The sequence below is a fragment of the Pan paniscus genome, chromosome 9 (assembly GCF_029289425.2).
Source record: "Pan paniscus chromosome 9, NHGRI_mPanPan1-v2.0_pri, whole genome shotgun sequence".
Taxonomy (NCBI): domain Eukaryota; kingdom Metazoa; phylum Chordata; class Mammalia; order Primates; family Hominidae; genus Pan; species Pan paniscus.
The window spans coordinates 51,114,081-51,127,813 of record NC_073258.2 but is presented as its reverse complement, the minus strand read 5'-3'; the positions used below and the strand labels follow the sequence as shown (position 1 = coordinate 51,127,813).

Sequence of the window (13,733 nt, the reverse complement as noted above, 5' to 3'; positions counted from 1 at the left end):
TTAAAAATGGTAAAAACACTAAAAGTATATGTATTGGTTCTTTATTAATTTTTGAAAAATCATTATTCATGATCATGGCATAAAACATATTTTTGTTTTGTTTATTTCTGACTGCCACTGAGTGAAATAATAGATGACAGACATGTCTGAATGGAGTTAAAATCAGTGGAAGAGAGTCGGGATCTTTTGCTTCATGCAAAAGCTTGGAGTGAAGTCTTAATGATAATTGGGAAATGTTTTTCTTTCTCTTTACCTAACTATATTGCACTTATCCATCACATTTCATTTTACTAATCTATCCTTTGAGTTAATATTATTTAACCTTCCATGCCGGGCTTCATTTTGGAATTCTCACCACTTACATAAATAATCCCGCATTATTAGTGTGCTCTTCTACATTGAAATACACAAGGTGGTCAGAACAATGCTGGATTAATTGAATTTTAAAAAATAACTAAATATTGACTCCTACCTCAAAACACACACAGTCATTTCCAAATAGATTCAAGTCCTGAAGGTAAGGGGAACATGATAAAATATTCTCATAAGGATTTCTTAACCAGGACAAAAATTAACAATTAAAAAAATTAGTTGGTTTATATTAATGATGACTTCTGTGTTTCAAAAAACATGACACAAGAATTGAAATGCAAACCATTAGTGGAGAAAGATATTCACCCGAACATATATAAAATACAATACAGTACATGTGCATGATGAATACTTAAAATGTATTTTATTTTTCCAGATTCTTCCAGAGTGGCATAGAATAAACCTAGATGGCAGAGTCAATGATGAGATTAGCTGTGGAAATGGGAAACCGTTTTTTGGAGGACAGTAGTAATGCTGTGAACTTATGAAAACAACCAAGTATTCAGTAGCAACTAAAATGTGTCTCCATAAGATTATTTTACAGATGCATATCTGAAATCTGAAATTTGGGAGAACATTCTACTAATGTTCTTTAGTAAAAAAATACAGCTGGAAGGAAGAAGGGAGGGAAGATGAAGGAGAGAGAAATGGAATGCATTTGAGAGAAAATGCTATTTAGACTAAAATAGAATACTGCAGATAGCACAACAAAGTGGTTAAGGTGTGTCTTATGGAGCAGAAATGGCAGAAAATACCACAGTAAAGAGATTCACAATTGGATTGTTAGTTCTGGCTTTTATTCTGTCAGTGTTTTGGCTTCTAAACACATCAGTAATCTCCTTTGATCCATGTCCTAATTAACAACCAACACTCTGCCCCCTCTCCCACATTCTTTCATTGTTTGAAACCTAATCTAATTCTAATCCAGCTGGTCATTGTGACACATGTAATCAACTAAGAATTTAAAAAATATTTTTGATGAATAAATGAAAAATTAGCTAGGTGCAATGGCATAAACCTCTAGTCTTTTCTACTTTGAAAGCTGAAGTGGGAGGATTACTTGAGCTCTGGAATTCAAGGCTGCGGGGAGCTAAGAGTGTGCCACTGCACTCCAGAGGGTGAAACTTTCTTTGGTATAAATAAATAAATGTGCACTTAGAGGAATGCTTGTGCCTTGGAAGAAACCCAAGAAATAGTATTAATTTCAGTTAATTTCTAGCATATGTTTACTCTAATAAGATTGATAATAGATATGCCTCATTCAGGCAGTGGTTTTTACAATGATAGTGTGAGGCTAATTTAATCAGTGATGAAAAGGTGTGTATTAAATATTGCATAAACCTAATCATCTCTGTCTCCACCATTCTTAATACCCTAAATATCACTAAAGAGGTGGGTGTGGTCTTCAAAGATTCACATAAAAGGATGTAGAAGAGACAAGCTCATATTTCTCCAGAGGAGGACAGCACTTAGAGTTAACTGCATTCAGGTGACCTTTGAAAGTCAACTGTGCAGGGAATGAACTCCTGATCTTGGGGAATACTTAAAAGAATTTTTTCTTGGAAGAATTACTGCAGGAAACATTCATAGAAACTTGGGGTGAGTGCAACTTATATGGAGAAAATTATTTCTCTCTTCCTTTAAAAGAGTAAATTACAGTGATAAAACTATCTAACTGTCTAAACTTACTTAATGATCTTATTTGTAACTCATATTATTGCTATTCATTTTATGACATGAGGTTATTAATTGTTGTCATTTTGTGTGTTCCAAAAGTTTTTAATATATTTTTGAATAACTTTAGATATCTAGTGTTTGCTGCAATAGATTTGTATGCATCATGGATATATGGAATTCACATTAAAACATATATATGTGTACTGCATGTACAAATATTGGCACAGTTAATTAAGTAAAAAAGGATAATTATTGAATACTGTAAATGTTGTGCTTTCATAACATTAAGCTTTTAGACATGATTTTAAGTTACTGAGGCAATGATGAGTTAAAAATGGTGATACTAAAGGAAATAAGAATGCTCTCCAAAATACCCTAGCTTAGAAATCAAAACACAATTGTTTAGCAGATAACTGTATAAAGAATGATTTGGTACTTGATACTAGTTGTCATTTTAATTGAGGCTTACCTCAGATGAAACTATGAAAAATTCCTTGAAATGGCTCAGATGACCTCTGAAAAATATTTGCAATTCTTAAATTTTCACTGTTGGTACTTAAATTCAGCAGTGTTTAGTAAAAGAGAGTCAGGTAAAGGACTTCAAACTGCTAAAGCAAAGATTACAGTTTGTATTGGTCAGGGTTCTCCAGAGAGACAGAACCATAGGATGTGTACATATATATATACACACACAAGAAAATACTTACAATTTTGGTACAATTGCCTATCGTATACCATACAGGTTTGTAGCCTAGGAAAAATATGCTATACTGTATACCCTAGGTGTGTAGTAGGCTATACCATCTAGGTTTGTGTAAGTATACCCTATGATGTTCAAACAAAACGAGACTGTCTAATGCGTCCCTCAGATCATATATCTGTCCTCACTCTACACATGACACTGTACAGGAGAGGAAGTCCACTAGGAGAATTTGTTCCCTTGATTATGGAGTCTGAGAAGTTGAACATAGGCTCTCATGAAGCTAGTGTCCTGGAGATACCAATATCCTGGCTGAGTTAGAATCAGCTTCAGGAGAAAGAGAGGAAACTGCCTTCTCTCTGCCCTTTATCTTCAGTCTGAGCTACCAGCTGATTGGATAGTGTCCACCCACATTGAGGGTTGCTGTTCCCCATTCAGCTCACCAACTTACGTGTCTCTCTGCAAACACCTTCACAGACTCACCCAGAAATAATGCTATACCAATTCTCCATGTATTATTTAATCCAGTCAAGTCAACACCTATAATTAACTGTAATACCATAGTAATATAATTATATATATTTCAGTTTTTAAAAAACTGACTATATGTCAGTTCATAGTTTGAGTAGCCCAAACAAGAAGTTAATTTAAGCCATAAGAAAAACCCAATATTTTTCATTATTTATTTTATCTCCTAGTGAGCCCAGATTGGTTTAATTGCTGTCTTTTTGTTTATCTGGTTGATTGGTTTGTTCTGGGGTTGTTTTTGTTTTAAAGAGCCGGCTTCTGGGTCCCTCTCTCTAAAAATATGTCATAGCACCCTCTGACCATCTTCTCATGTTTTGTTACCCAATGTAGGTTTTCTACACCTCTCCCACATTCATTCAGTAGTTATTTGATAGAGAAATAGGGACAAGCATGTTTTATTCTAGACCACTTAAGATTAAAACCCGAGTTTCATATCGACATCCAGGGAATAGGTTTTTGAACAGATTTGCATTATGTTATGGGCAGGAACTAGGAGTAGAAGAGGTTGTGAGTCATCCAGTGAGTAGTGTCTGCTATAAAGCCTTAAGACTCTCTTTGTGTATGAATTTTTAATTTTTGTTACAGAGGAAATAGTTTGTTCCGCTTTAATGAGCACTGTCAAGAGGAAAATATAGCTATCACATATGGTGATATGTTCACAGATTTTCACCAACCCAGACCCCAAAATGACATGCTGCTCTTTCTTCTTCAGAAACATGAATTCTGGAATCTTGCAAGTCTTCCAGAGGGAACTCATCTGTCCCATCTGCATGAACTACTTCATAGACCCAGTCACCATAGACTGTGGGCACAGCTTTTGCCGGCCCTGTTTCTGCCTCAACTGGCAAGACATGGCAGTTCTTGCTCAGTGCTCTAAATGCAAGAAGACAACACGGCAGAGAAACCTCAAAACTAACATTTGTTTGAAGAACATGGCTTCCATTGCCAGAAAAGCCAGCCTCCGGCAATTCCTTAGCTCTGAGGAGCAAATATGTGGGATGCACAGAGAGACAAAGGAGATGTTCTGTGAAGTGGACAAGAGCCTGCTCTGTTTGCTGTGTTCCAACTCTCAGGAGCACCGGAGTCACAGACACTGTCCCACTGAGTGGGCTGCTGAGGAACGCCGGGTAAGTGATGCCTCTGAAGATCTATTTCTATACAGGACACATGGAATTCTTCTCAGTCTATTTCCTTGGAGATTGGATGATGCCATCTCTGTGTCCCCTTAAACATGTCTGTTATGAGCTTCCTTGACTTCACACCTCTCAGATTTGACAGACATGAGGAGAAACAAAGCAAACTCTATTTTCTGTGGGCTAATTTGTCTCTCATTTTGGGTCCTTCGTATATCAGAGTGTGAATGATATTTTATTGTCTTCACTTGTGCTTCAATTCATGGCTCTTTTGCAGGAGGAGCTCCTAAAAAAAATGCAGTCTTTGTGGGAAAAAGCTTGTGAAAATCTCAGAAACCTGAATATGGCAACCAACAGAATCAGATGCTGGAAGGTTAGTAGTGTGTTACTCTACCTTCTCCAGGAACTTATGGTGAACAAATGGGTGACTCTTAAAATAGGAACTTGATCTCAACCCATAATGTTTCTGGAATTCAACAAACAAGGAAAAACACTTGAGAAAAAAACACCCTAATTTTTTATATAAGTTAGTGTGACTCTTTGGTAGGATTTCTAATCAGACCACAGATGTTACCCAAGCATGCTCATCTGTTTCCATACAAACCTATAGCAATACTCCAACAAATACAAGAAACTGGGCCATTTCACACTGTTCCCAGTGGGCTGCCTGGATAAGTTCTGGACACAAGAGTTATTTGTCAGTCATGGAAATTTCAGGTGACTCTTCTAAGGCTGAGTCAGCATGAAATTGAATGCTGGTGGGTAAGTATATTGAAATGTGAGCTACATTTCAGGCAGAAGGAGCAAGAGTGCAACCTTAGGGAAAGCATGAAATTAAATATCAGAACTAATTAATATTGAATACGTCATAACACATATAAAGGGAAAAGTGGTGAGAAATGTAGACTTGTGTCTTGATGAAGACATAAATATGTGAGAAATATGGGAACTAGTATTTTATATAAGGAGAACTCTAAGGACTTGAGAAGAATTCTAGAAATGATTTTCTCTTTGTGGATGTTTATATTGAGGGTATGATATCTAATATTAATTCATTAATTTATTCTAATATTCATTGAAAGATATTTTATGAGTACCTAGTCTATGCCAAATATCAACTTAGAAAATTAAGGAGTAAAGAAGAAAGAAAACACAAATCTTGCAATTGAAATGAGAAAAGCAAATGGCCACCATGCAGATATGTGATGTATATGATGTGTTAGAGTGTAGTACTGTCTTTGGAGATAATCAAGCAGGAAGTTAGAAAAGGAGCACAGAGTCCAGGGACTGGGGATGAGGGTTTGAGTTCTAAATAGGGTGGTCAGACAAAAGGCTCATGGAAAAATTCACAGAGAAGCAAAATCTTGATCAGGAGCAAATATATATATCCTCCTGTTTGCCTTCCTCTTCCTCATAAATATATGAATATATATGTGTATCTGGGTGTCAGTGTATATATATATATATGTATATATATGAGGAATATATATGTACACATAAATACATGTATATATTCCTCAAATATCCATATATACCTATATTTGAGAAATATATATGAGTACATATATGAGAAATATGTATATATACATGAAAATAATTCTAGTTATAGAAAACAGCATGTGCAGTAATATTTAATTTGCATTTATTTGGGGGTTTGAGGAACCACAAAGATGTCTATGTAGCCGATTAGGGTGAGTTTGGAAGAGAATAAATGAAACCTTTTTAGAATATATTATGCTGGGTGAAATGCATTGAGTTGACAATGCTAGTCTGTGGTCATGTCATCATTTGTGATATAATGGTTTTACATAACTTGCCCCAATTCTCCAAAATAGAAATAATGGTTTCTTACCTAGTCAGTATAACTTGATATTTTGATTCTTAAGAAAAAACTGTGTTTTCTTTCTATAAATGTGGTGTGGAAGAGAGAAATCCATTTTTATACAACTATCTTAGAAAACATTTTATCATTAATCAAGTAAATATAACTGGGCAGAAACAACTATGTTGATATTAATACAGAAATGAAAGGAATAAAATTTTGTGGAATCTTAGAATTGACAAGATTGAGGATTAAAATATTGGGTGTTCAGAATGCTAAGAGGAATCAGTGAAATTCAAGAGAAGATGGATAAAACATTTCTATTTTGACTAATTGTCACTGCAGGATTATGTGAGTTTAAGGATAGAAGCAATCAGAGCTGAATATCATAAGATGGTTGCATTTTTCCATGAAGAAGAGCAACGTCACTTGGAGAGGCTGCGAAAGGAGGGCGAGGACATTTTTCAGCAACTCAATGAAAGCAAAGCCAGAATGGAACATTCGAGGGAGCTTTTAAGAGGAATGTATGAGGATCTGAGGCAAATGTGCCATAAAGCAGTTGTGGAGCTATTCCAGGTACGGACTGATCATGGGTTATCATGATGTTGAAGATTCAAGTGGATGGGTGTTTTACCTCTCTCCTGAAATCCGTCTCCCCCTTTACTTCCATGATTTGTTTCCAAAAACACGATTCGATAACTAATGCTACTTGGTTGGGAGGGTACAGCCTCTCCTAGTGATTCTAGCAGACCGAAGGTCCCTCCTACTTTATCCACCAGCAACAAAACTATGTGGAATGGCCAAGGTAACAGACATCCCCAAGAAATATTTCCCATCAAAAGTCAGTTATATATTTAGGATTTTTGAAAGTGGATAAAATGAGAAGTGATTCATTGGCATTTAGGCTAATTTGGAGACATGGCATGATGGAGAAGTTGGGGAATCTAGGATCACACTAATATTATGTTGCGGTCCACTCATTTCGGTAACAGGGCTTAGGAAAGATGACTGAGTAGCTTCTTCATGGTTACAGCAGAGCATAGACTCTGTGGGCCTCCTCTCCCTTCACTTGTAAAAAGAATGTCTTCAAAACTTAGACTTTATCAGGACATAAATTCATGACATATGATAGACTGGGATTTACATGAGAAAAGAAACAGAAAATGCTTTCCAGGAGGGAACATTGTAGGAAAATAATATCTTCAGAAACTGTCTCCATATCACACAATGAACTTAGTTGAAGATGCATCTTGTGGAAAGCACTAAGCCTTTCTATTTTTTTTACAGTCTTTTGGAGACATATTACAAAGCTGAGTACATACCAAGATTTTAGCAGATTCTTTCAGTTTCCACAAATATCAAGCAGGAACTTTGATATTGAAGGTATAAGTGATTCAGATATTGATACTACCTTGTGCTGGTTGTACTTTCTCCATCCCCCACCCCATGTAGTCATCTATTTTGTTGCCATACTCAGTGATTTTATTAAGCCGTTCAATGAAAGTTCTGCAAAACCAAAAATAAATAAATAAATAAAAAAGAAAGAGAACAAAAAATAAATAAATGAAAGAAATAAAGGAAGTGAGCATCTCTATTCCTAATTTCCTTTTTATTGCTCAAAAGCCTTCATATTTGCAAGAGAAAATATTGCATTTACTACATGGCTACAAAGTCAACCAGGGGAAGCCAGAGAGAAAAGGAGAAAGTATTTTAGCAGTGAAAAGTGTTGATGATTTCTAATTTATATTTAAATATATAATTCTGAAAAATAGATGAAACAAACTATTTGGAATGTTTGAACCGTGAAGGCCTCCAGAGAGCCTCAACTATTAAAGGCAGATCTCCCTGCCTGGAGCACGTTTCAACACCCTGGCCTTGAGAAGGAAGCAACAGATGCAGCAGTCTTAAAAATAACCCCACTTTTCCAGACAGTAATTTCAGGAATTTCTGGTGAGGTCTGGAACCCAGAATTTCATTTTTGAATATTCTCCCAGTCTTAAGACTAATGATCCTTACTAATTTGGAGCAATACGAAGAAAGATCTGAATGAATTCTCAGTCAGATAGACTTTTCCATCGTGCTTGAAAATGAGGAACTGTGAATAAGAATGAATTTGAAAAAGAAAATGATAATTTTGGAATTAGCAAATGTGTGGGTTAAAGGGATTCTCATGAAATGTCTTTTAAATAAAGGTGGTGATGTATTTTTTTGGCTGTTGATGTGGTAACTCTATCTTTCTCCTTGCAGGTATGAGTCCGTGCTGCTGCAAGTGTCTGAGCCTGTGAATCCAGAGTTCAGTGCAGGGCCCATCATTGGACTGATGGACAGGCTCAAGGGATTCAGAGGTGAGTGTCAGCCCATTGGCAAAATTCCCACAATGTATTACTTCTTGTTAGAATCATGGGGGTAATATTTTACCCTTCGTCAAATCTTTATTTCATTTCAGCAGGAAGTGAACCATATGACGATACAACACTTTTATATCTGTGTTTCTGTTTATAGTCCAATTTATAACATGAAGAGTAAAACATAGTGAAAAACAAATATATTCTGGGCTCACATGTATAGAGTTCTATATTGGGTAAATGTAATGACATAAGAAATAAAAAATTGAATAAATAGAACAATGCTCAGAAGGAAGCTTAATAATCCAAGGTTACATAAAAATTTTACATTGCTTTACTGTATTTCATTTGAACTGTTAAAAACATTTCATTGGGGAATAGAGTTCACTGCAGTTTGTTGGAGTATTGGTATTTTCTTACAATAAATATATATTATTGATGTAAAATTTTGACTTAATATATAAAAAGAAAAAATATTTTGTAAATAGGAAGTAAAAATGGAAACGATAATTTCAGTTTAGTTACAACATGAAGAGCTACGTGTAAAATTTAAAATTCAGTTTCAGTCTAGAGCTAGCAGGGATGTCTGCAGAGTGACTAGTGAAAGATTTTGCAAAAATCTGCCTTAAGTTACCACTTATAATTTGAACATGTGGACTTTTATCCAGTTATCTAGAGCAGTGCTTGAGTAAGCTAAAATCTTCCCATTCTTGCCAAAATTATATCACTAGTATGTAAGAACAAGAAATATTTTAATAATAATTACCTTGATAGCTAAAGGGCATTCAGGGCATATAATATTTCACTTTTACATTGGAGATGGGATTAAAACAGGCTGGTCTTTTATTCGACTTTCAGTTTTTAAGTTTTCAATAAATTTTCAATGTCTGTTTTTAGGGTATTGTTTTTTCCTATAGAGAATATTAATCTTCCTTATACTTTCTTAATTGTTGTAATCAAAATTCTCCTGTCCTTGTAACTTCAAATTTCTTGGCAAAGTAAATTCTTGGTAGAATAACTTTTCCCTCAAGAATTCTAATTTCTATTAATTACATGTATCTATACTTTTTTAAAATTATTTTTGCAGTTTATCTTACTCTGCAGCATGCAAGAGCCAGTAGTCATATCTTCCTGCATGGAGATTTGAGAAGCATGAAGGTTGGATGTGACCCTCAAGATGATCCCAATATCACTGATAAATCTGAATGTTTTCTTCAGTGGGGGGCTGATTTTTTCAGATCTGGCAAATTTTATTGGGAGTTTAACATGGGGCACTCTTGGAATTGGGCTTTTGGTGTCTGTAACAATTATTGGAAAGAGAAGAGACAGAATGACATGATAGATGGAGAGGTGGGACTCTTTCTTCTTGGATGTGTTAAGGAGGACACTCACTGCAGTCTCTTTACCACCTCCCCACTTGTGGTGCAATATGTTCCAAGACCTACAGACACAGTAGGATTATTCCTGGATTGTGAAGGTAGGACCGTGAGCTTTGTTGATGTGGATAGAAGTTCCCTGATATACACCATCCCTAATTGCTCCTTCTCACCTCCTCTCTGGCCTGTCATTTGCTGTAGTCACTTCTGACCAGAGAAAAGTCAGAAATGTGTCTATATGCCCTGGGAACCTGTTTATCCCCAAAAGCCCTCTTTTTTGCATCTCATCAAATGGGACAAATAAGTTATATTTAATGTCTTTATTTGCATTCTAATGTCATCAAAACTCATTTATAGTGTTTCTATTAAATATGGTGGAAACACTAAAACCGTGTGTATTGGTTCCTTTTTTAATCATTTTTGGAAAATCATTACCCATGATGTATGGCATAGAATATATTCTCTGCTTTTAAATTATTTCTGAACGTCACAAAGTAAAATAATAGATGACAAAGTTGTCTAAATGAAATTAAAATCAATGGAAGAAAGTAGAGATCTTGGGCTTCATGAAAAATCTTGGAGTAAAAAGACTCAATGATAACCTGGAAATATTTTCTTTCTCTTCATCTAACAATATTATACTTATCCATGTGTTTTATTTATGAATCTATACTTTGAGGTAATCTTATTTGACCTCCTATGCTGGGCTTATCTTTGTAAATCTCATCTTATATACAAATGCTCATGCATTATTATAGTGCTGTTAATAATGTGATGTTAATAATAATTATAGTGATGTTAATAATGATGGAGAATATCTTTCTCCATCATTAGTGGAGAAAGATATTCACCCGAACATACATAAATAAAATACAATACATATGCATGATGAATACTTAAAATGTATTTTAAGTATTTTTCCAAATTCTTCCAGAGTGGCCTAGAATAAACTTGGATGGCAGAGTCAATGATGAGATTAGCTGTGGAAATGGGAAACCGTTTTTTGGAGGACAGTAGTAATGCTGTGAACTTGTGAAAACAACCAAGTATTCAGTAGCAACTGAAATGTGTCTCCATAACGTTATTTTACAGATGCGCATCTGAAATCTGAAATTTGGGAGAACATACTACTAGTGTTCGCTAGTGAGAAAATACAGCTGGAAGGAAGAAGGGAGGGAAGACGAAGGAGAGAGAAACAGAATGCATTTGAGAGAAAATGCTATTTAGACTAAAATAGAATACTGCAGATAGCACGACAAAGTGGTTAAAGTGTGTCTTATGGAGCAGAAATGGCAAAAAATCCCACAGTAAAGAGATTTACAACTGGATTGTTAGTTCTGGCTTTTATCCTGTTAATGTTGTGGCTTCTAAACACATCAGTGTTCTCCTTTGATCCATGTGCTAATTAACAACCAACACTCTGCCCCCTCTCCCAGATTCTTTCATCATTTTAAACCTAATCTAATTCTAATCCAGCTGTTCACTGTAACAAATGTAATCATCTAAGAATTTTAAAAAGATTTTTGATGAACTAGTGAATATACCTCATTCTCAACAAAAATACTGTTTGAGAGGAAAAGTTGATGGTATTTGCCACCATTTAAGTGCATCCACACATGCAGACATATACATATATATGTATATATTTACGTATCTGTGTTAATTGCATTAATTAGAGTGGCTACCTGGATTAGGATTACGCTGGGCTTTGCTGATGAAAGAATTCGGAATGTTGTTTGGTTACCCTGTAATACCTATATGAATATATTAACCCTGTAATGTTACTACTGCCGAAGCTCCCTTAGATGTAATCAAGGATGATTGTATAGGGATGTATATTGTTGCACTCTTTCCAATCATGAAACAGAGAAAAATAAATATACTATAATGTGGAAATTGTTTAGAAAATTAGAATGCATTTTACTAAACCCTGTAAAAACCAACACCATCTATATGTGTTAATATATTGATACTAACAGATTTTCCTTTATCTCTTATGTGACTATAATTCCTATTTTTCGCTAGTATTTTTATTATGGACAGACACAGTATTTTATTATGGATGGATATAGAAACAAAATAATTCTATATCTATGGATATTGAAACAAAAATAATTCCCTCTACAGAGGGTATAAAAATTATATATCATCATATATATTATATACATAATGTATTTTGTATTATAGGTAAATATTTATATATGTATTATAGGTAAATATAAATATATATTTATATATTTATATTATATATATTTATATATTTATATTATTATATATTTATATATATACAAATATATAAATATTTGTATTTTATATAATATATATTATATATAATATAAAAATTATATATATATAATATATATTATATATAATATAAAAATTATATATATAATATATATTATATATAATATAAAAATTATATATATATAATATATATTATATATAATATAAAAATTATATATATAATATATATTATATATAATATAAAAATTATATATATATAATATAGGGACTCGATTAGTTTCTGCTAGCATGAAGACAAGTCATATCATGTCTAGGGGCCATGATGATAGGAGCAGTCAGAGGATTTCTTGCATTGTGATGAGTGCATATAAGTTAAACGAGCCACTTATCAGTAGAATTGATAGCAGGATAACGGCTAGGGTTACTTCATATGAAATTGTTTGGGCTACAGTTTGTAATGCGCCAATTAGTGCATAATTTGAATTTAATTGCTCTTCCTGATCATAGAATAGAGTAGACGGCTAGGCTTGATATGGTTAGTAAAAATAGGAGGCCTATATTAAAATTAATTAGAGGATCTGGTATAGGGATGGGGGTTCACAATAGGAGAGCGAAAGAAAGGGCCAGGGTTGGAGCAATAATATAAAGGTTAATAGTAGATGTTGAGGGCCATAGGAGTTCTTTGCTGAAAAGTGTTATTGTGTCAGTGAAAGGTTGAAGCAGTCCCGAAGGGCTTACAATGTTAGGCCCTTTGTGTAGTTGTATGTAGCCTGAGTTTTTGTTGAATGAGTGATTTAAAATCAATACTGATAATAATGATAATTATTACTGAATAGTTATATTAATGATAACAAAATTAATATTAATTATTAGTAATGACTGATATTAACAATTGATACTGATCTTATTAATTAGAAAACAATAATATTAGGTACCAATAATTAATATTAATAATATGAAAACTTTATTAGCAATTATTTCTCACTATTGATATTGGTAATTAATATTAATGTTAATCATAAATAAGTAATAATTAATAATAATATTACTCCTAATACCGCAGTGCGTGTACACTCACCTATGATTTTGTTCCTAATGTCCAGGGAGGGAGAGAGCATGGTATTACTTTCAATATTGCAGTAGGTGTACACCCACCCGGTGATATTGATCCGAATATCCAGGGGGTGGAGTATGACGTAACTCCCAATATAGCAGTGGGTGTACATCCACCCGGTGATATTGCTCCTAATATTCGCAGAAGAAGAGAATGATATTACTCCCAGTATCGCAGGGAGTGTACACCCGTTCTGTGATATTGTTCCTAATATCCGGAGGGGGAGAGGGTGATATTACTCCCAATGTCGCAGGCTATGCACACCCACCCTGTGATATTGTTGCTAATAATATCCAGGAAGGGAGAGGATGATATGATTCCCCATACAGCAGCAGCTGAACACCCACTCTGGGATATTATTCCTAATATCCATGGAGGGTAGAGGCTGATATTACTCCCAAAATCGCAGGGGGTGTACATCC

At 34.4% G+C, this 13,733-nt stretch overlaps 1 protein-coding gene across 2 annotated transcripts; it reads left to right on the top strand.

Annotated features, from left to right (window-relative positions):
- Positions 1–3,993: 3,993 nt before the first annotated feature.
- Positions 3,994–10,215, top strand: LOC100995919 (putative tripartite motif-containing protein 51G). 2 transcript variants are annotated; one of them, XM_034932630.3, is made up of 6 exons: positions 3,994–4,404; positions 4,688–4,783; positions 6,578–6,808; positions 7,520–7,539; positions 8,477–8,577; positions 9,665–10,215. In XM_034932630.3, the coding sequence occupies exons 1-6, from the start codon at positions 3,994–3,996 to the stop codon at positions 10,162–10,164; spliced, it is 1,359 nt and encodes a 452-aa protein (XP_034788521.1). In that variant the 3' UTR covers positions 10,165–10,215. The 2 variants fall into 2 exon arrangements, with proteins under 2 accessions (XP_034788521.1, XP_034788522.1); XM_034932631.3 differs by lacking the exon at positions 6,578–6,808.
- Positions 10,216–13,733: the final 3,518 nt, after the last annotated feature.

Excerpts from the sequence above, each read along its gene's own strand:
- LOC100995919 (XM_034932630.3), top strand. The coding sequence starts at position 3,994 with ATGAATTCTGGAATCTTGCAAGTCTTCCAGAGGGAACTCATCTGTCCC. Across the intron at positions 4,405-4,687 it reads GGGCTGCTGAGGAACGCCGG|GAGGAGCTCCTAAAAAAAAT; the intron begins GTAAGTGATGCC and ends GCTCTTTTGCAG. Across the intron at positions 4,784-6,577 it reads ACAGAATCAGATGCTGGAAG|GATTATGTGAGTTTAAGGAT; the intron begins GTTAGTAGTGTG and ends TTGTCACTGCAG.